Source organism: Odontesthes bonariensis, chromosome 1 (genome assembly GCF_027942865.1).
Source record: "Odontesthes bonariensis isolate fOdoBon6 chromosome 1, fOdoBon6.hap1, whole genome shotgun sequence".
In the NCBI taxonomy this organism is placed as follows: Eukaryota; Metazoa; Chordata; class Actinopteri; order Atheriniformes; family Atherinopsidae; genus Odontesthes; species Odontesthes bonariensis.
The window spans coordinates 10,173,661-10,196,535 of record NC_134506.1 but is presented as its reverse complement, the minus strand read 5'-3'; the positions used below and the strand labels follow the sequence as shown (position 1 = coordinate 10,196,535).

The 22,875-nt window shown below is 39.4% G+C and overlaps 1 protein-coding gene across 1 annotated transcript in view; it reads left to right on the top strand.

Moving 5' to 3' along the window:
• Nucleotides 1–22,875, top strand: part of LOC142383829 (protein MTSS 2-like) — an 89,125-nt gene that overhangs the window by 26,241 nt on the left and 40,009 nt on the right. The window contains exons 2-3 of the mRNA XM_075469622.1: nucleotides 1,852–1,913; nucleotides 2,157–2,230. Of these exons, the coding sequence (XP_075325737.1) occupies nucleotides 1,852–1,913; nucleotides 2,157–2,230 (136 nt within the window). The remainder of the gene's footprint in view (nucleotides 1–1,851; nucleotides 1,914–2,156; nucleotides 2,231–22,875) is intronic.

The window sequence follows — 22,875 nt, the reverse complement described above, 5'->3', positions numbered from 1 at the left end:
AAATTTGTTTTCATCCGACTTGCAGGATTTTCTGTCTCTCACTGCTTTTACATTTATTTTGACCTCATACTGATACGAATACATTCACCAACCCCCCGTGCAGACAGTTGAGCATTTAACAGGGTTATAGGTTAACCTGGATCAAGTGTAATGTAATATGTACTAAGGCTGGAGGTGCGTGATAGAGCAGTCATTGAGTCTGAAGAAGTGCTTGGAGGATGGGGGAGTAGCATCCATTAGAGACGCAGCTTCAGATCCAATGGTGTTAATGATCCTGGCTGTTCTCGTCAAACCCTTTGATGCTGCTTGATGCCAGAGGCTGTCGGCTGTTTTGTGCGTGTACGTGTTCATGTGTGTGCATATGTGTGTTTTGGTAGAAGGATTAGATGGCTGCATAGGGAGGAGATGAGGGGTTTTGTGGATGAAAGGGGTGAAGGGAGGGTGAAAGTTGGGGGTTGGGGTACAGTATGCTGATGAAGGCGTGAGTGGGATATGTGTGTGAGAGTGTTTGTGTTTTTGAGTAAAAGCAGGGAATTGACTTAATAACAGAGGTGGTAAAATGTGGAAGGTTAGAGGAGAGCAAAATGTGTGAAGAAGACAAAAATATTTATGAATAAAAACATATTAAGTTCCTCATTGACAGATTTAAAAAAAAATGTATCTATATAAAAAAAAGCCTATATATGTGAGTAATTCATTTTGTAAAAAGATTTTTTTTCAAATCATTATCAGCAAATCTATCTTTCTGTGGATTCAGCAACATTGTTTTATTATTACAGATGTTTTATCTTGAAAACAAATATTGATCTGTTGCTGCTGTTAGGGATGCAGACAAAATATTTTGAGATGTAACTAGCAATGATTGTCTTTAGTTAGTAAGATTTTTTGGATTAATTCAGTTTTTAATGGATCAAAAAAATAAAATCTAAAAAGGAAATTAACCTTTTTAACAAGAGATCAGTTGGTTGACAAAAAACGAAAGAGGAGAAAACAAATTGCGTAACATCAAAGCAAAGATTGCCATGCCAGTTAACAATCCAACTTTCTTTTATCTCAGGCTCATAACAGAACAGAACAGATGGCAAAATATACAATGACCAACACATTTCCCTACATCTATAGAAGTAGCCTTTGTCTCGCAATGTGATAACCATCTCACTGCCACCCTGAACAAAATAGTAGGCGAGGGATATGTTTCCATTTTGATATTCCTCCTAATTATGTATAGTAACACTATGATGTTTTGGAGATGTGGATAAATGTTCTCATCCCACATTTTATCATGAGACTAAGCTGGTCATTTTGCAGCCTCAAATTTGATACTGGGCTATGACCATCTAAATTTTGTGGCTCATTTGAACAAGAAAAAAAAAAGCATGGCCAAAGTCAGCTGGTGAAGGCAGAATGACTTGTGGGGAAAAAATGATAGACTTTGTATGTGTTGTGAATATTTAGCACTTTTTAAATGGGAGTCCGTTGGAATGGGAGATGTTTTGGAGCCAGCAGTCGCAGTTTAACCGTAAAGTCCAAGAGCAATTTTAGTACAGTCGCTATTTTAACCATGGGCCCTTGAGGATTAAGTCCCTTTAAATTCTCTGTGGCTTCATATTTCAGATTCAGTCACTACACCCACCGTTATATATTTTTTGATCACATTCTGCAAGAGTGCCCACTTCATTCTCTTGGCTAAATAAAATCCAAAATAATGTCATTGAACCGCCTTATCTTTCACTCTCCTCATATCCACTATGAAGTATATATATTGATGATAGATAAGCTACTAATGTTGAAGTTGTTATTTGTAAGAGTTGTGTGTCATAGTAACACGTTTTCCTGTGTTTGTGTTGCCAGTGCTCCTATCCTGTGTGGGAGGACTTCAGCGCCAAGGCCACCAAGCTGCATTCCCAGCTCCGGTAAGCTGGGCTGAGTGCAGAACCATCGATACAGAATAGTCCTTTAAATTGAGTATCAACTAAACATATTGAGATAACATTTAATCCAACACTTTTTTAAATGCTTCAGTCAATTTTTGTGTATTCAATTGTATAAATATTTTGGGATATATGACAGTTTTTTTTAAATGTTTTTCTTAGGCTTTAAAGTTAAATCAAACTGCCATTTTTTTAAAGTTTGTGGTATTTTTTCTGCCCATTTAGAACCACTGTTCTGGCAGCCGTCGCTTTCCTGGATGCCTTTCAGAAAGTAGCAGACATGGCTACCAACACTAGAGGTAGGATAACAGCAAGTGTGTGTGGGGAAGAGACAGTGTATGTTAAGGAAATAACTAATGCCCACCTGAAAACCAAAAGCTGTGTCCACTGGTATTTCTCTACTTTTCTCCTCTCTGTTAGAGAATTATTATGTTGTTGAGATATTATCAACTGGTCTCCTAAATTCCTCTTTTTACTGATGAAAGTATTTCCAATGGCACAAAAGTAACTCTTGTGCTAAACTTCAAAGCAGTTGTACTACGCTCATTACAGAACCAGAGAAACCACTGGAGTCTTGGAGAGATGGCTGAAAGCTTTTTTTCAGTTCTAGGAGATGATTGTTTTAATTTTTTGCTCACAACATGAGATTTTGAGGGTTGATTCCAGTATTCTTCGGTGGAATCTGTGAAATACAAAATTTGAGGTACATGAGACATAAAAATTCAACCTCTCCAGAGGATTATTGTGTTCAGGCTAGACAACTTACAGAAGAAAAGTACAAGATTCTTATAAGGGAAATTCCCTCATTTGGAATTGTTGGCTGCAGAGTGATGGATGAACAATATGAATTGCTTTAACATGAACGATGAAACAAACCAAAATGAGTAAGAATTTATAATTGGATGAATGTGGAATGTTGGTGTTTGGCCTTGAAATACACAAATTGCTCAAATAACAGGTGGAAAGTCTTCTGCTTATGTTTCAGTGTCAATAAAGAATACATGTTTTAGCTCACGCTTTGGTATTACTATTTTTGGCAGTTTTTTGTTATGGAATCAGATACTGGACTGTGTTGGGTGAAAAGTTTTACATGGTTCAAAGACTTTAACATTTTAATAAAATGTAACTCACATATTCAGTGTGCTTTTCAAGCTCTGTGGTCAAATCAATTTTTGAGTTGAGACAAAATTGTTTTCAGATTTGTGTTTTCTGCGTGTTTGTTGTGTTTACAAGGACTAGGATATTGTTTGCACAGACTTAAAAGTGGCTGTAGTTTGGATAGAATTTGCACAGAGAACACAGATAGTCAGCAAAAAACGCTCACCACCTGCCCACCTACGGCCATGTGAACTTACAACTTTATGGTACCACCGAGTAACAAAAGGGAAACAGGGATGACAAATCAGACAACACTGCAACACAGGAAATTTCTCCTGCTCTTGTGACTCATTGCGTGCAGATGTCAGACTGTGTATGTGATGATGTTGTGTGTGTGCAGCCCCAGGTGAGCTGCTACAACTGAGGATACAGGAAGAGGCTCATGCTGCTTTTACAGGGGAGACAGGAAGTCACTAAGCTTCGTAAGCTCATAACATGTGCACCCGTCCACCCTCCCCACAGCCACACACGCACAAAAATATAACATAAGTAATGCTGTCACAACCATGTGAACTGTTCATCAGACGCTCTTTGTCATTTCTGTACTGATGAGTCATTCCTGTTGGACTCCATTTGTCAAATGTGATACAATTATGTCTCTTTCTCAGCGTGTGATGTTCTTCAGTAGATTTGGTAAATGGAAGGAGGCAGGCGACGGCACCAATAATGATGCCCTCTGTCTTCACGGCATTTACTATATGAATGTGCCACTTATTACAGCGGGTGTTAACCAAGTCCAAATGGTACTGATGATCCTGGGCTCTTCCCTTGTACTGACAGTCTCATTTATGAGTCTCTATTGCCAATGTTTCCATTTGGATATCAATGTGAACTGACATGCTGCAAAATGTTTTCAGGGGCGTGATGTTTTATTAAAAAACATTTTTTTTCAGAAGTATTATCTTTAACATTGTTTTGCAGTCCATAGATAATGTATAACCACAATGTTGATGTTGAACAAGCTGGATATGTGAGGTGAAAGGTGTACCATATTTTCTGCAATTTTTTGATTTAGGATGTTCCTCATGAAGGATTTTAGTCACGCTTATGGTCTGGGTATACAAATGGTTATGTCAATGGGTCTGTCACTTTGGTTCAGACTGAAAAATGGACAAACTGCCCTGGAATTCAGTAAAAGCACACAGGATCATTAATAAGTTTGTAGAATTTTAAAGTGCAACTTAAGGGATAGCAACCCTATTGACTTAAAAGTGTAGGAACATGAAGCAAGGTTATTGAAAAATGTAATGTCTATAAAGCCTCTCAAATGAACCTTTCCACTGTTGTAGTATCATTTTTTTACCTTAAAAATGCAGATCTGCAGTGACAGAGTTTTAGGGAACGACCAAACTAGGATGAGTGTAACAATCGAAAATATGGATCCATGCAGGAGTTTTGATGCAGAGATTGAAATGTAGAAGTACAACTTTCTAATTATGAGCCCAATAAATGTTAAGATACTAGGAAAAGACCAGGTAAAATATTAGTTGAAAAAATAATTTATTTGTTGTCAGAGGAGAACCATTGGAAAACTGAGCTAGTGTGCTTGTGAGTTGTTAGCTAAGTATTGCTAATACTGTAGTAATAATAATACAATACAATCAAATTTAAAAATAAAACAAAATTATAGGGACATTCCAATACTTCTCATACTGAATATGTTCAAAACAGAACCTCATGCCAAAGGATCAGACGGTTTACTATTAGTTATATAAGGTGGCACCACATTTTATGATGCAAGAGATGTTGGAACTTGACACAGAAGGAAAATCAAGAGAGAAATGAAAGAACTATCAAATTAGAAAAGAAAAATTATAGCACTTAGTTCCTATCTCTGTCAAGGGGAACTTTGCACTGCTCCATCATTGTTGATAAGAGTCTCACTGGTGTCCTGGCAGGATGAGGCTGCAGAGTGAAAGTCATCCAGGTCTTTATGTCTTTAACACATGCTCGTAGTCTGACCAACTGATTGGTTTAATCTGGTTTCATGGACAGGTATAGCTGAGTATCATCAGCATAGCAATGGAAATTTATACCAGGCTGTCTAATAAGACTACCTAATGGAAGCGTGTACAAATTGAAAATAATTTATCCAAGGGCTGCACGGTGGTGTGGTGGTTAGCATTGTCACCTCACACCAGAGAACAGAGCATTCCTGGTTCAAATCCCGTCTGAGGATGGAAAACATGGGCTCCCACCCCTCAAAAACATTGGCCAGGTTAATTGGGACTCTAAATTGACCCAAGGAGTAAGTGTGAGCGTGCATGGTCATTTGTCTCTATGTGACTGTGATGGACTGGCAGCCTAGACAGCTGGGATAGGCTCCAACCTCCCGCAACCCTGATGGATGGATGGTTGGAATCGGTCCAAGAACCCTGAGGAACTCCATGACTTACTCTGATGTGCGAGGAAGATTCTTTCTATACAAGAACAAATTGGAATTGATCAGATAAATATGACTTAAACCAGCCTAATGCAGTTACTTTAATCCCAATAACATGTTTGAAGCCTTTGTGATGGAATGCTGTGATCGACCGTGTGAAATGCAACACTGAGATCCAAACGGACAAGCACAGACACAAGTCCGCTATCAGCGGCTAAGAGGAGATCATTGGTAACTTTCAGCAGTGCAGTTTCTGTGCTATGATGCACTCTGAATCCTGACTGAAACTCTTCAAACAGATTATTTCTGTGTAAATGATCACGATGTTCAGCTGTAACAATTTCCTCAAGAACTTTAGACAGAAAAAAGGAAATTAGTTGTAGGTCGATAATTAGCTAACACTTCTGGGTCAAGAGTATGTTTTTAAAGTAAAGGTTTAATTTTAGCAACCTTAAAACTCTGTGGTACATAGCCTGTCAACAAAGACAGATTGATCAGGTCCTATATGGAAGTGTTGATTAAAGGGGAAACTCTCCTTGAACATTCTGGTTGGGATTAGCTTGTAAATACAAGTTGACGGTTTAGAAGAGAATACTGTTGTTAGCTCAGAGAGATCAACTGGAGAAAAACAGAATAAATACAAATCAGGTTCTAAAGATACTTCTAAATCTGCTGCACTTGATGATACATCACTGATAATAGTGGGAAGGACTCCATTAATCTTCTCTCCAATAGAAACTATTTTATGAGTAAATAAGCTCATGAAATCATCACTACTGAGGGTTAATGGATTATATGGCATCTCAGAGCTTGGACTTCCATCAGACTGGCTACAGTGCTGAAAAGAAACGTGGAATTGTTCTTATTCTCTTCTATCAATGATGAATAGTAAGCAGTTCTAGCTTTACGAAGGTCTTTCTTATATGTTGTTAAATTATCTTTCCAGACTATTTGATACGCTTCTATGTTTGACTACATCTCACTACTCATGATCCCAGTTTACATACACCTCGGACGGAAAAAACAAAGCCAGCTATGACATCTATTAAAACACGTCAGGAAGAAGCACTCTGCTAGTTACAGGACTGTTTAGTAACACAGAGTTACTAAACAACCTAACTAAACAACCTTTCTGATGGACCGAGGGTTTGGTCCCGCAGATCCTCCACCTCCTCCACTCAGCACAGGCTCTCTTCAGGGCTGTGTGCTGAGCCTCTTCCTGTTGTCTCTATATACATATGAATATGTCCCCTCACACCCCCCTAACATCATCATTGAATTTGCAAACGACAAAACGGTGGTGGGTCTCATAACTGACGGAGACAAGACTGCATACAGAGAGGAGGTGAAGACACTCGTTGCTTCTATATTTTTACGGTTATTTTCTTGTCCTTAAAGTGGACTGTTAGGAGCTACTCCACTAATTTTGTTGTATAATCATTATACCATGACAATAAAAACTTTTGGCTTCAGCTTGGCTAAAGTTTAAAGATTAAACAGGATTTTTTTGCCCTTTTCTGCTAAATGTATTTATTATTTTTGTTTGTACAATTTTGATCAGCTTGTACAGGCATTGGCTTGTTCAGTATCATCATCAGGAAAAGCCAGGTAATGCAAAGCTTTATAATCACTCCTCAATCCTTAAGCTGCCTTGTTTTCCAAAGAAATTAAATGAATTATACCCTCAAAGCAGGAGAAGGCTTTAATAAAAGAGCAAATGTTTTCAGCTAGCTGAACTGGTATGATGGGGATTAAATTGAGATCTGGAGGACCCAGAAACATTTCCCAGAGAAGTGCTTGTGAGATTACCAGGGATCACGTAAGGACATAGATGTATAACCACTCAGCCTACTAAAGACACAATTTGTCAAAGACAGCTCAGAGTGTGGGACAAACCGTTTGTCTTGTGTTTGTTTGAGAGATTTTAGTAAGTAGGTGAAACCCAGAAGCAGGAAGTGTACAAGTGTTTGTGAATTCCCTGGTGTGGGGTAACTAGGAGGGCACTCTTAGATGTACTCTCCCATGTTTTTCGTTTGATTGGGCAGCATAACCCAACTGTGATGAAACAAGACATCTGGAACCACAGAATATTCTTCACTTGATCTTGGTCTTAAGTCTCAGAACAGACCTGCATTGCTGAAGATATAAAGAGATTCCATCGTGTATTGATTCTTGTTAAAAAATAATCTATATAAATATGCTGATTTGTAGCACACTGACACATTTGAATTGCATTCTTTTGCTGATTCTATCTGCCAGCTTCTTTCACCACCCTCTTCCTCTTCAGTTGTATAAGGGTGCCTTCGCCAAGATCTTGCAATCATATCTAGAGTATCTTTAATAGAAAGTGCAATTTAATCATAATTTTGATTTAATTAGTCTCAGCATTCTTGGTGTCTTTAACAAATATAACTTTTTTTTGTCATGATATGTTTAGATAAGCTGTCTAATTTCTATTTCTAATTCATATATTTTGTATATTTCACAACTGTTTACAAAGAAATGTTTATTCATTGACATGTTTGACTATAAATGAGACTATATGATGTAACTCAGTCCTTAAAATCCTTTTGGTATGCCTTTTTTGTTATTCATAATTCAAACTGTATGCATATATATTTGCCATTATCATTCATCCATAAAATCTGAAACATGAGGGCAGGGCATCATCATACATTTATTATTGTCTCTCTAGCTCAGTTAAATGTGCTTGTAACTGCCTGACAGATGTTTTTTGGATCACTTTTACTTGCATGAACGGATTGTTTGCAGTCAGCAAGCAGCGATTCAAGTGATTCGTTTACCTTTGAATATTAGGTTTAAATTACCACCACAACTTTCTTACCTGAAGGTGAATCATTTCAAAGCGCTGTGCAGGGAGGAACATAAAACCCTGGTGATCATTGGCTGGCTGGATCGCCTTTTGTACACTGCCTTTATTATTGATGACTTCCACTTTGAAAAAACTGAAGAGAGTTTGCGTGTTAATTCTATAGAAAAACAGTTGCTGTGTATCTCTTCTCTGTTGCTCTTAGTTTGAACTGCTTTACCCCTAAACTGCACTGTTGCTCCCATAATGATGGTGATGTTGATGCATCCCTTCATCTATGCACTCAATATTCTCTGCTCTTTTTCTGCAGTAGCAGCAGTAAAACCTGGGTCAGTCCCAGGACTCGCTATATATGCACTCTTGGCACAGCATAGAGCAATAAAGCTCCCCCACGTATGGTTGCATTTGTGTGTGTGTGTGTGTGTGTCTTTGCATGTGTGTTTGAGGCAGAGATGATGAGGATGATGATCTGATGGTACAGGATAGCTGGTGGTTTTATTGCTCGGCTGCCTGCCTGCCTGCCTGCATTCAAATAGAAGGTTTCATAATGAACATCATAAATCTTATTAATGCTCACACGCTCGTGTTTGCAGCCAGTCATGCAGACAGGCAAACCTCCGCCACTCTACACACTTAATGATGGAAAACGATCTTCAACTGTTTATAAGGCAAAAGCCACAGTGACTGTTCTCCAGCTAAGCAAGGAACGAGGAGAAACAAGGCTGAGGTTTATCTCAGCTGCAGATGGTGCAGAGGAGAGAAAACCGGCTGGAAAACTCATTTCCAACATTTTTATCGTCTTCCCTGGGGCCAGAGGAAGGGAGCTGGGGGGGTGGGCGCAGGAAGCAGAGGTTTATGGGAAATGTGGTCTTGATTTTTAACCACTAATAATACCGCTGGTGTCACAGAGCGGTTGCCAAGGATCCTGGTCATGGTCACGTGCGTTTAGTCATTTTTTTTAACCCAAACTTAAAGTTTTTAAAAAAAAACTATTTATTGATGTTTAAAACTGCCACAGCCAAGCATGTTTGAATTAAAAAGAGGAAGAACATGAATTTGTTGGAAATAAAAAATGTCATAAGAAGTGTGATACTGTGTGGACACTCCTCTGTAAATGGTTTTCACATGATATAAACCAACAGTTAAGGACTGTTCCAGCAGAAGTGATGACTGTATGAAAAACAGAGAAGTCGCTTCAGAGAGCATTGAGTGTGCCAAGTAATAAACACAGAGAATGGACAGAGGACTGTTGTCATTGAGGAAGCTTTCAATGACACGTTTGTGCCATCACTAGATATAAAAACTGGCTAAGACTCTGGATCTCAACCATATCTTTAGATGTACTCCGCAGACCTCTCGAATGAACTTAAATAACCTTCAATCAAGAATTTCACATTTTGGTTTATGACATGCCTTGGACTTACAACAGTGTTTGACATATATTCTCAGTGGTATTTTATAGTTCGTCATTCCCTTGAGAAGTATTTAAAAAATGTAATGGTTTTGGGGAATAGTTTGATTTTTCATTCAATCAAATGCTACTTTCAAATTTAAGCTTTCAACAAAGCATGCAAAACAGTAGGTTGTGTCTGAATAGGGCACTGTAGCTGGCCAATTAGCTTTTTGGGGAGGGGTGAAGCCTCCCAAACGTAACATCCACACATGTACAGTTATATAGCTTCTATTTCACTTTGATATTGATCCGTTGCTTCACTTTGCATGTTTAGTTTTCAGTTGAAAGCTCAGAATAGTTTAACTTTTCATACGGCAGCAAAAGTGCCAGACGATCAAACTCCCTGACTGATTTTAAGTCTGATCTTGTAGTTGATTGTCGCTTCAATTGGATGTGCCACAACTTTCTCCAGCTAAACAAAAACCAAACTGATGTAATTGTCTTTGGAGCCAAAGAGAAACGATTACAGGTCACCACAGAACTTCAATCTATACACCTAAAAACAACCAACCAGGCCAGAAATCTGGGTGTAGTGATGGACTCAGACCTAAATTTGGAAAAACACATTAAGGCAATAACAAAGTCAGCCTACTATCATCTTAAGAATATATCAAGGTTAAAGGATCTGATGTGTCAGCATGACCTGGAAAAACTAGTCCATGCATTCATCTTTAGTAGGTTTGATTACTGTAACAGCATCTTTACAGGTCTACCTAAAAAGTCAGTTAGACAACTGCAGCTTATTCAGAACTCTGCTGCTCGAGTCCTCACTAAGACCAAAAAAGTGGAGCACATCAGTCCAGCTCTGAGATCTTTACACTGGCTGCCTGTCCATCAGAGGATAGACTTTAAAGTTCTGATGCTGGTCTATAAAGCTCTGAATGTTCTAGGACCAGAATACATCAGTGAGCTCCTGACCCAGTATGAACCTTCCAGACCCCTCAGCTCATCTGGATCCGGTCTCTTATCAGTTCCCAGAGTCAGAACCAGACATGGAGAAGCTGCGTTCAGCTTCTATGCTCCATATGACTGTAACAAACTCCCAAAAAGCCTCAGATCAGCTGAAACACTCAGTGTATTTCAGTCCAGGTTGAAGACACGCCTATTTTCAGCCGCATTTGAATAAAGCTCCAAATCTGACGCTTGAGTTTCAAAACTTAATCACATTTTAACTACTGATTTTATCTATTGTTCTTATTTCTTTCTTTTTTGTTTAAAATTGAAATCATTCTTTTTATTTCTACTGTTTTAATGTATCTGTAAAGCACTTTGAATCACCTTGTTGTTGAATTGTGCTGTACAGATAAACCTGCCTTTAATTAAAAAACATCAGATCTGCCCTTTGTTGAGTGTTAACGAGTCACGTCTGTGTGAATGGCTTACTAAATATTCATCCAGTCATTCATTTTCCAAATCCGCTTCATTTGATTGCAGGTCGTGGCTTTGCTGCAGCCTATCTTTTAAACATTTTATGTGCCATCGGGCAGCCGGTGTAGGCTGGGACATGTATTCTAGAAAAGAGGCAAGGTGCACCCTGGACAGGTTGCCAGTGTATGGCAGGGCCAGCAAAGAGACAAACAAGCCAAACAACCACACACATTCACTTTTCACGATTAATCCAACATGCATGTTTTCAGACTGTGGGATGAAAATAGTCATTTCATGGGGTCTTGAAATTGCCTTGATGTTGCTGGGCTACGCAACTGCTTAAAGGACTTAATTTATTTTTATGCTTGATTAATTGAAAGTAGCTCATACTGCAGTTGTTAAGGGACTGTATATGCATGTAAAGTTGTTAAGCCTACACATACACTCAGAGAACTGGATTTGCCTTCTCTTTAAGCTTGTTGACTGAGTTTATATATTTATGCGTGTGTGTGTGTGTGTGTGTGTGTGTGTGTGTGTGTGTGTGTGTGTGTGTTTGTTTGGGGTGGTGGGGAGACAGACTGCGCTGGGAGCATTAGATTCTTGCTGTGCAAAACTTGCTCAGCAGTTGTGAGAGAACACAAGATACTCCAAAAGGGTTTAATATTTGCAAATCCTACATGCGATGCAAGCGTTTCCCTTTTTTTGTTTGTTTGACCATGACATAGATCTACCATACATATAGCCAATCACAGACAAGTGTGATCCCTTTTACGAGCACGGTTGCCTGGCAACAGGGAGAGAGAGTATGAGAGAGAGAGAGTTGATGTGTGAGAAAGGGACGGAAGTGGTGGAAAAAATAGCCATGTTGTTGCCAAGAGGAGAGGAGAAGGAGAAAGAGAAAGAGAGGAGAAATCTAAGGAAGGTGGCTCAATTGCGTTACAGAGATAGCGTGCTATTCATGGTCAACTGCTGATTCTTTTGATCCAATATTAATAATCATGCAACCAAAGTGGTGGAAGTGGGGTTTTGTGTTATAGCCTCCAGAACTTGGTTACAATGAGAATTAGTCAGCAACTGACCTTATCTTACCCCCACTGTAGTAACTGAATACTTAATGAGTCACAATTTATTTGTCTCCCACTTCTCTTTCGTTTTTGTTAAAGGGATAATAAAAAAAGAACAGTTATTCAGAGGGGCTTTATATAAACAGATCATTTGACGATACGCTATTCAAAAGCTAGTGACATTGCTGGACAGGTGTCACTGGGCAAGCATTTTCAGTTGCGTAACTGTGCCTTATTAAGGGTAATATTTAAGGATAAATGAAAGTGAAGGAACACACTGGAAACATCTGTAGATTTTAGACATCTGTGTTTAGTGACTGTTGCACACAGGCACACAGCTGGCACATTTATTGGTAGCTAGCATAAAGAGAACAGTCTCTCTAGGATATGCTTTAACGCAGTACCACAGTCGAAAATGCATAAATTTCATAAGACGAAATTTTGCTTTGTTATTTAAAAGCCCTTTTAGGAATTTTGCACGGGCAGTAATTTAGTTAGCTAGCTAACTTGACATGGCATCAAGTTAGCAGCTAGCATACCTCCAAACCATAGAGTGACTGATTCTCATCATCTACTACCACACATGTTCAAAACAAATGTTAACGTCATCATGTGCGGATGTTTTTTAGGAAATATTTACACGGAATTCTTTATCATTTCTTTTTTACTGTCTCGGTTTTTACAGATGACAGTCTCATGCCATATCCTCTTCCAAATGCTCTTCTTTGTTTATGGCGCCTTGTGAAAGAAGCTTCTCGCTCAGTCTAAATTCTGCTTTTCTCTTACCCATTCCTTTTTCCCTATGTGCTCTGTCTTTTTCCCCAAAACGCTTCTCACATCAATTCTCGTCTCCCACAGTTCCTGTTCCTTTTTTTTTTTTGCCTGTTCCTTTCCTCCATCCCTGTCTCTGTCTCTGGCAGCTCTTTTTGGACATTTCCTGATGTCACAGAACAGTATTGTCCCTGAGGTCAACAGCACAGGCCATGCTCTGTTGGACACACACACATACACACGCAGTGCACTCATTCAGTGAGCATGGGAAGTTGAGCTGAGTGAGTCTTGCTGCTCCAGGGCCAATCCTGTTTAATCAGACAAGAGGCACGGTTGAGGAGCGGTATGCATGTGAGAAAGCGTGTGTGTGTTTGTGGGATACTCAGTGATGTTGTTCCTAAAAAAAATTTTCTGCCCTACCTGTTTGCTCTTTCTTTTTGTTCCCTGTCATCAAAATGTCAGTAACTGTAAAGGAATCTGTGAAAAATACCGAAGCAACACTTACAGCACAGAGGGAGAGCCTTGTATATTAGAGTGTGTCTGTGTGATCAGAGTTCACAAGAGTTAGGTGTTAATCCACAGCATTAACAGCCAGCAGCCAGGCGTGATAACTGGTGAGGCTGCTGCTGGCTCAGCTGTACACAACACACACTGCTATTCTTCTGAGGGCCCTCCATTCTTTGATGACAACTTGCCACTTCAGGTAACAAAAATAAAACTACTTATAATATGCCACGTCAGCGTACTAAATTTGCATTTATCCAGTTAATGGGAATTTCGATGACTGTCAATGTTGACTGTCTAAAATGCAGTTTCACACAATTTGACAATTGGAACAAAAACTATTGCTCATATTGGTCATGATTAAACCTGTCAAATATGTCCATATGTTATGATGAATAAATATTAGGGCGTGTTAATTTCGATTAATTAACTACACACATATTAGCGCGTTAAAAAAAATAACGCATTTTAATTGCACACTATAATTTTTTTTTTTTTTTATTATTATTTTTTTTTTTTAGATACAGACGGATGGAAGTGTCGACAAGAGCGTGGTTGTGTGCAGATTATGCAACAAGGAATTCGCATATCACTGCAGCGTATCAAGCCCAGAGGCGGCGCTAAGGGGTTGCTTGCGGTTGCTATAGCAACCCCAAGAATGTGCTCAGCAACCCCATAGCTACCCCAACTTTGGGGCTAGAGGCAGGTTTACTGTTACCTGACTCCCGCCCTCTGGTATTCGCATACCATCTGGAACGAGCCCACAACCGACATGATTTCAAATGGGGTTATTTTTTCTAAAACTCTTACATGTGATTGGATGAAGAATCTGTCCGTCATCTTGACTGACACGCCACTTCAGCCACTCCCAATGACTCAACCCGTGACGTAGGTCAGAGCTTACCTGACTCCCGCCCTCTGGAGCATAAATGGGCGGCCATAACGTGGCCATAACGCCGCCCATTCATCCAAAGTCCCACCCAGCGATTAAAGATTGGCTCTGATTATTTTCTAATCGGACGAAACACACATGACTCCCAGGCTCCTCAGATGGTTGCGTGAGGAAAGGGAACACCCCCACGTGTAGTGGGTGAACGCAGCCAGATGACGTGAGTCAGGTTAGGTTTACTGCTCACAAAGAACAGAAGTGCAGTGCAACAACGACAACAATATTAAGAAGTAAAGAATCACGTATGTTGCTGCGTGGTAGCCTATCCCTGTTTTTCGTTCTTTAGCTGATAAATATACATATGGAAAGGTATAAAACACTAGCTTTACTGGTGAAATGGCTATCCACATTGTTCCTAGATCTACAGTAGCTGTGGTGATGTCATTCTACAGTCAGCCAATCACGTCTGTTCTAAATTACCCGGGGAAATCGGAGGTCTAAAATAATATTTCCATAAAGCAGATTTATGAGATAAATAGAAACCCTATTTAATTGTATTCTCAGTTTAATTCGTTTTTGAATAGTCATATGTTACAGTTTTCCTCTCATTTTAGCACCCATTCACTCATTCACGCTAAACTGCAATTCTAAATGGATATTTGGCGATTCTAACTGGAATATGGCGATTTTGAGAATGTCCTTCTTCAAGTAACACAAATAAGGTAGGAAATCCCAGTTGTTTTTCATATGTTCGCCGAAACACTATTATCAAATAGTCTTCTTGTGACTTGGTTTGTTAGTCGACTCTAGGTGCGTGCAGTCTATCTAGAGCTACTTGCTAAGTAGCCCAGTGTCCCCTTTTGAAAATAACGGACACACTTTTTACTTTATGTTAGGTTGCCAGCGTGCTTCCTCTGCCATAATGTGATGCGAGTAGATTGGCTTGAGTAGGCTATGTGTCCGCTGTGGCAGCGAACAGACTGGTCTGAGCAACAAGTTTGAACGTAATGTTGTGCCTGTGTGATTTAGCACTGTACGAGGCTACTGTTGGAAGCTCGCCGGGTAGAACTATCTCTTGAAAGTTGTCGCCTACAACTGTTGTGCGTCAGATGAGATGAAATAGAAAGTCCGCACTGTAGCTCATTCACTCCCAGGTCTTTTTCTCCAAGATGAAGTTGATCAAAACTTATTTGAGGAACACAGTGGGCAAAGTAGCCTTTGTGGATTGACTATTTTATCCTTAGTGAACGGGCTATGAATGAATGAGATGGACAGGTATGCCTGTGTGTGCGTGTGTGGTTGCGTACACGGACTGGGGCTGTCTTGCCCCTGGACCTTCTATGCAGCTGTTCCATCACAACGCACAGTGCGACATCTGTCTGCTTGTGAGCAGTAAGCTCCGCTAATAACTTAAAGTTTACAGTATGCAAGGCTACATTACACTACGCAAGGCTGCATGCAGACGGTGGAGTAACGTTGTTGCGTTGATGCGCGGGGGTGTGTGTGCTGTTTTGACTAGCAACCCCTCACATTCATGTAGCAACTGCATAGCAACCCCAACGAAAAATCGCTGGCGCCGCCGCTGATCAAGCCTCAAATATCACCTCAACGCTAAACATGTAGCAGCTAGCGTGGAAGCTAACGGGGGCCCAATGCAGCTTAACATCCAAGATTCTATATACTGTGTTTTCATGCATGCTACATTCAGATTTCAAATAGAGATATGTTCTGTGTTTGTTGAAATATTGTTGAAAATGTTAATTTTCTAAAGGATAAAGTATATGCGATTAAAATGCGATTAATTTCGATTAATTAATTTCAAAACCTGTAGTTAACGCGATTAAAAATTTTAATCGAGTCACAGCCCTAATAAATATGTATGACATCAGACATATTTTAGCATGTTTGTAATATCCCATTGTGCTTCTGGCATATCCGTTACATACAGTATCTGCCAAGTAGTGCTGCAGATTTATGTTTTCCTTCTCTGTTTTTTTTTGCCTACCTTCCATCCCTGTCTCTGTGCTCTCCAGCCCTCCCGTCGGGCACGTTGCCATGACAACAGTGGCACACACAGATGTCAATGTGATGTTTTGGAGGGTTCACTGTGTAACTCCTCATACATCCATAACACCTCATTTTTAAAATGTCATAAAGAGCTTTACTATTTCTGACTGGATGATAATTGGAGGCCATTTTTGACCTCGTAGGTAAAGAAAAAACTCAGTGCAGCTGTGATTGGTAGCTTACTCGGTTTCAGATGTTACTGGCTGTGGAAAACGATGTTTCCTTAAGATTCGTGACCGACTGTTTTCTTGTTCTTCTTGGTCTGCGCATTTTCTTCAAATTCGGGTCAAAAGTGTATAGAGTGGCAGATGAGCATATATGCCGCCAAGACTACAATATCCACAATTCTATATTTAGACCACTGCAGTGTATGACTCAGCATAGACAAGCCTCCGGTCTGATGGTACAGCTCTGAATGGTTATGTTTTGCATGATACTGGTTGTTCTGTGTATTTTTGATTCATAGGTTTTTTTTTTAAGGAAGATGTATGCCAGTCACAAAATTTGACTGATTATTTTGGAAAAAAAGGTAAAAAATTTCAGTAAAACAAGGTGACACACAAATAAGTGTATTTCTACACACATTTTAGAGCGTTTGAAGCTGATGACCATATCTTTTTTCAAAAGTGAGCATTTTTCAAAAGACACAACAAACAGATGTATGAACTAGTTTCCTTTCTTTTTTTAGCTCTATACCTTAAAATTCTAAATCGTTAAACATTTCTGAAACATCTTTGATCTGTGTGAAAATGAAAGTGGAACAAATCTTGATGAAATTGCTTGTTTTATCGTTTATTTTGAGCGAGCTTGAACTCATTAACAACATTAACAATTTATGAGCAAAATAATACAATTTTGTAAAGCCATTAACTTTTGTAAAGTCATGAGCAGAGAAAAAGGGATTGGGTGGAAGTCAGCAGAGACGTGGATGTGTTTTTATTTGTTTTAGAACATAACGTGTGATATGTTTCAGTATGTATGCTGACAGATATGCAAGAGTGTAACTGGTGGACTGAAGAGTGTATGGACAGTGAATTCTAAACAGTTCCCCAATTAGTGTGCAGTCATGTATGTTAATTGTGTTATCATGCCTCTGAATGTGCTCCACATACAAATCAGAATGTTAGGAGATCACAGCGAGCCGTCACCCTGAGGGTTCTGTCAAACACGAGTGTAGCTTTTTTGTCAGTTGCGCTTTGTTATCAGTGTGTCTTAAAAAAATACCAGTTGACTTGACTTGACACAAATGCAAATACTATTCAAATAAAAATCCCCACTTAAGAGCTGTTAGAGTATCAGCTTTGTTGTGGTTTCCTTGCAAAACATAATTATGTGACCTCCAGGGTTGATTTACTGACTCAAAACTTCTTGCTTTTGCACTTCTCAATCAAAATCTTGAACTTTTTCCATTCCAACAAATATTAAAGATATGCTATGCAACTTTTTCATGGTCATAAAATTGCTTGGCAATCATCAGTTTGCTTGGCTGACCCGTTCAGATGAAAACGGTGACATTTCCATCTCCATCTGGTGGCCCTAGCCCGAAACAGCGCTTGCAACTTTGCCTGTGGTGCCGCGTGCTTTGTTTACCTCTGGAAGTCTCGCGACTCTGAGCCGAGCCAGGTAGCCTGATAGACACACCCCCTCTCCATTAGCTGTCGACGGCTAAATTGAATGCGGTTAGCTTCTAGAGTTATAATATAGTTTGTAATAGATATCGTGATGGCAGAACCACCGCTACTTGCCCGTCTGACCGCTGAGTCAACCAGAGCCAGCGATTCAGCAGTCAGACGGGCAAGTAGCGAATCCATGCCAACTCGGAGCTTTTTAAGTTTCGATTCTGTCTCGTGACTTGACGAGCGAGCGCCCAGTCGGCAGCTACAGTCGGCAGCTACAGGCAGCTACAGGCTCGGTTAGCGTGGCTTCATGCATCTTGTACAGTCGTTGAAAAATAATCATTTAGTGATATAGGGAGGGCAAGATCATTCCATGTTGTTTACTTATAGGTCTAAACTCAGCATTGCCTCACCTAATGCTACCACGTTTGTCGCTGTGTAAATGCACACACTAGCTGTTGTGTCTGGCTTTCAGATAAAATGGCATTGAATTATTACTTGACAAAAATAAATGAATGAAATTGTAGCCGTAGGCTGGTCTTTGATTTAGCAAAATGAATTGATAAATGGGACAAAAAAAAAGGCGAGGCGCATAGCCACTAAACGGCAGAAAGGGTTTTTTTTTTTTTTTTTATAAGTGACTCAAGTGATTCAAGTGGTCAGTATAACTCGAATCCCCTCCTCGAAATTATACAATCAGCCCGGATTGCCCAAAAGATTCGAGTTAAGCATCTCTACTTCTCCAACTCTCTGCCAGTGTCTTGAAAAATAAACCGTAAATTGCCTCTGGTGGGTTTACGACAGTCTGGCTAGACTGTCGCCTATTTTCTACGGAGCTCCCCCTACAGCTTTGGGGTGTGTATTGCATGGTAAACTAACCCCATATTACTGAGCCCTGCTTTAAGTTCCACTGATCTCATTTCCATTCTGCAATTTCCAAAATGTTGAACTGTTCTCATGATTATATTGAAAATATAGTGTATGTGAGTTCATCTACTGTGGATGGACAGTGCTTACCCTTATTTCAGGGCTATTTTTAATTCATTTTTCATTATGGTTAAACATTACTAAGAATAAGACAAATCGTCACATTTTATTTGAAAATATTTTCTTCCTTTTAAGGAAAAAAACACAACTTTGGGTTAGACTAATCTTAATTATTAACTAATCTTACTGATTAACTAATCTTAATGATTAAGATGAATCTTTAAAATGATTTATTGATAAGATTTGTTAACATTTTCACTGTGTTTATTTCCATTGTTAGCCCTTGTAATGAAACAAAGTGAGGAAATTGTACCATGATGGCAGAATTGTTCATCTGACTCTCAATTATATTCAAATAAAATACAGACACAAACCAGCAGAGCAACAGGTAACTTAATATGAAATGTTTTTCTTGGTATTTGCTGGAGCAGTGAGAGCTCTTTTTGATCATGTGTCATGTAGCTTTAAGACGTTGGGAAGTAAAGTCACTTAGCAGCCAATACTCACAGAAGTACCTCCACCAACAACGAAAGCAAACAGCAGCTTTGTTTAAAATGATCCACTTTCTTACAGCATTAGATCAATTAAAAAGGTTCTCAGATCTGAATGTCGGATTTTAGTTGTAAAAGAATGTATCATGCACTGTGACGGACTGGCAACCTGTCAAGGGTCGCCCAACAACAGCTGGGATATAATCCAGCCCCCCCCCCCCCAAGACCCTGTGTTTGATTAAATGGGTATAGAAAATGAATGGATGGATGGAAGAATGTATTATAGTGCTGATACTACAAGATCTTAAACTGAGACTTTAGCATTTACCGTATATGAAAGATAGGAGAAATATCAAATCAACTTGAGTATGAAACATGTATTACGTGATTCAGTGGTACTGTGTTTCAACAAGGATCAGGGTGCGTTTCAATGTTTCGGTAAGGTCATCGATCATGGAGGTGAGACGGATTCAATTTTAGTTCAAAACCACTTTGACAGGTTGCTGCCTGCCCACATCCTTTATCCAGACCACTCATCCTGTAAAGTACGATTAAAGTACGCGTTAATATAATGCTCACAAAAAGTTTGTTCTCTCTGAACAGAACTACACACATGCATTCCTTGGAGCAATGGTTGCCACCTTTCAGAAATGAAAATAAGGGGCACCCAGCACAGCTTCTCCGGGCTATGACCACTGCTCAGGTGGGTCGCCTGCAGCAGTGATTTTATTTTCTGCGAGTGTTTTTAGTTAAGGGGTGATCAAGAAAGCAATTAGTCATACTTAAATCTTGAAATGCTTTATTACCAATGAACACATTTTTGTGCAACAGATGAACTTTTAAAATATAAACTAAATAGAGAAACTTAATGTACATTTTGAAGTGCGTAACTGTTCTTGCCGTGGGGACTCTTTGTTAACCCTGGGAACATTTTAAAATAGAAAAATAACACTTGTAAACTTATATTTTCTGATTATTCAAATAAGAAAAAAAGTGCAAAACATTACTCCTTCCCTCAACAGTCTTAGATTCATCAGAAACTCTAGCTCTCTGAGTTACTTCTTTTCCCAAGTGTATTTCTTGTTGCTCGTGTTAATCCTTACTCACAAGTTGTGATGGTCTCCACTGACGCTGTCCAGCCAAGGATGTGCCTCCTCCCACTCATTTCTGTACTTCTGTAAGCGTTTTCGCTTAAGGGGAAACGCTGTTGAATCGGGTGTAGCGGGCATTTTTAAAAGCTGCGGGTGTTGTTAGTAGCTCTGGTGACAGCACCAACTGCAGGTAGCCAGGAACAGAGGACCTGAAGTCCTGCGCAAATCCCGCCCATACAGTCAATGATCCTGCCGCAGCAATTTTGTTTTGTTTACTATTTGGTTTACTTTTATTCAAGGTTAGGTCATGAAATGAATTGGAATTTATTTTATATAAGCCAGTATTTATTTATTTATTAATTATTATTAATAACGATTATCCATCCATCCATCCATTTTCTATACCCGCTGAATCTGTCGGGTCACGGGTGGGCTGGAGCCTATTCCAGCGGTCATCGGGCGATAGGCGGGGTACCCCCTGCACAGGTTGCCTGTTCATCACAGTAATAATGATTATAATTTATTTATACATTTAGCTGTCTGGACAAATTTTTAGCATGAATCTGTTTTAGTTAAGTAATTCACGCTAAAACACTTAATTAGCTTACTCTTTGTAGCATGCTAGCAAGGGTTGCTAACTTACTGCTCTTAAGCTATTAGGCCTATAGAATGTGAAGATGCATTACACTGTGTTCTATATTATGACATGAGTGCCATCTTGTTAGGCATGCTTTCCCATTACTTCCAGTTAAGATTATTGTTGCCTGGTTTGTTTGAGGTTTTTTTAGCCTAATACAGCCAAATGTAGCAGAGAAGAGAAGAGATGAGAAGAGATGTATTTTTTCAGCTCATCTCAATACTTTTTTGACCTGTATTTTCCATAATTGGATGGGTTGGTTAGGTTTAGGCATGTGATTAAACAGCATAATATTGTTAAAAATGCTAGTGCATCTGGCTCATTTAAGTTTCTCTAAAATGACTTATGTACTCATGTCACTCATTATATAACACAGAACATTTATAATTTGTTAGACAGTTCACTTTAAAAAAAAAAGAGTAAATAAAACACTGAATCAAGAGTCTACCAGCTTCTCCAGGCACCACTACACTACTGTTTATAGATCCTCCGTAGTGAAACTTATGCTTTGCTTTTTTCTTCATACTCTTTAGCGAACAGAGAGATGGAGTCTGAACCAGTGGAAAGCCTTTTAAGACCCACCAAACTCCTGCCTGTTTTTTCTTTTCTTTTAACATTTTTCTGCGCAAGATGGCCTGGCTGGTTTCACTTGGTGTGTTGGTATATTTTTAGCATCAGAAACTGTCCTTTGGCAACAACCCACCATTTTTTCAGTAAATATGTCCTGTCTGATGGCCTATAGTTTATCCCTGCCATGGTCTCCAGGGAGTGATTGTGTATCTGTATTTCAGTTCTTTTTTTCATGTGCCTTTTTGTGTGTATTGCTGAGTAGCCTATGTGTGTAAGAGAGATTCAAAGCCTCTGTAATCAAAGCCAGAGAATGTGCATGCTTTCCCAGGCCCAGCTGACTCCACTCTGAACCATTACAGCAGCACGTTCACTGTTCTACTGTAACATGGATCGTAATGAGTCCAAGTCTGTGGGCTTTGCAACACGTGTGTACATCTGTGCTCGTCTGTTTGGGGAGGAAGTAAGTTGTCCAGCAGTGGACTTCCTCTGTGACGGCAAGGTATGCCCTTTGAAGTCAAGATTGTTTGCCAAGTGGTCTCTCCAATTTAATTGGGTTTTGAAATGTCCAAGCTGTTTACCTCTGACATCATGCCAGGTGCTTTGATAATAAAAATCAGAAAGTAAATTAATCGCTGAGTAAATCTGATGCATGTTAAGCTGTAAGTGTTGAAAGAAAAGAAGAGCTGTGCAAGCAGCGAAGACTCCTGTCTCTTTTGTTGCATCAGCATATTAAATCTGTGCTTTTACTTGTCAGGTTGTTTGAAAAGTTTGGAAAGTAACACGTCTCTTTCTAAGACAGGAATCTGTGTGTAGTTGTTTTAGACAGAGAGAAAGTGAAGGAGCTAAACAAACACAGAAGACTGAGTCATGGAGCTGGTATACTTCAACTTGTTGTTAAAACAATAACACACACACACACACACACACACACACACACACACACACACACACACACAGAGTCATAAGCTGTCTACAATTACTTTGACACCAAGCTTCTGGCTCTGACCTTGTACAGCACCATCATAATGTTTATGTATAAAGTCTGAAGGCAGATGCTGTGCACAA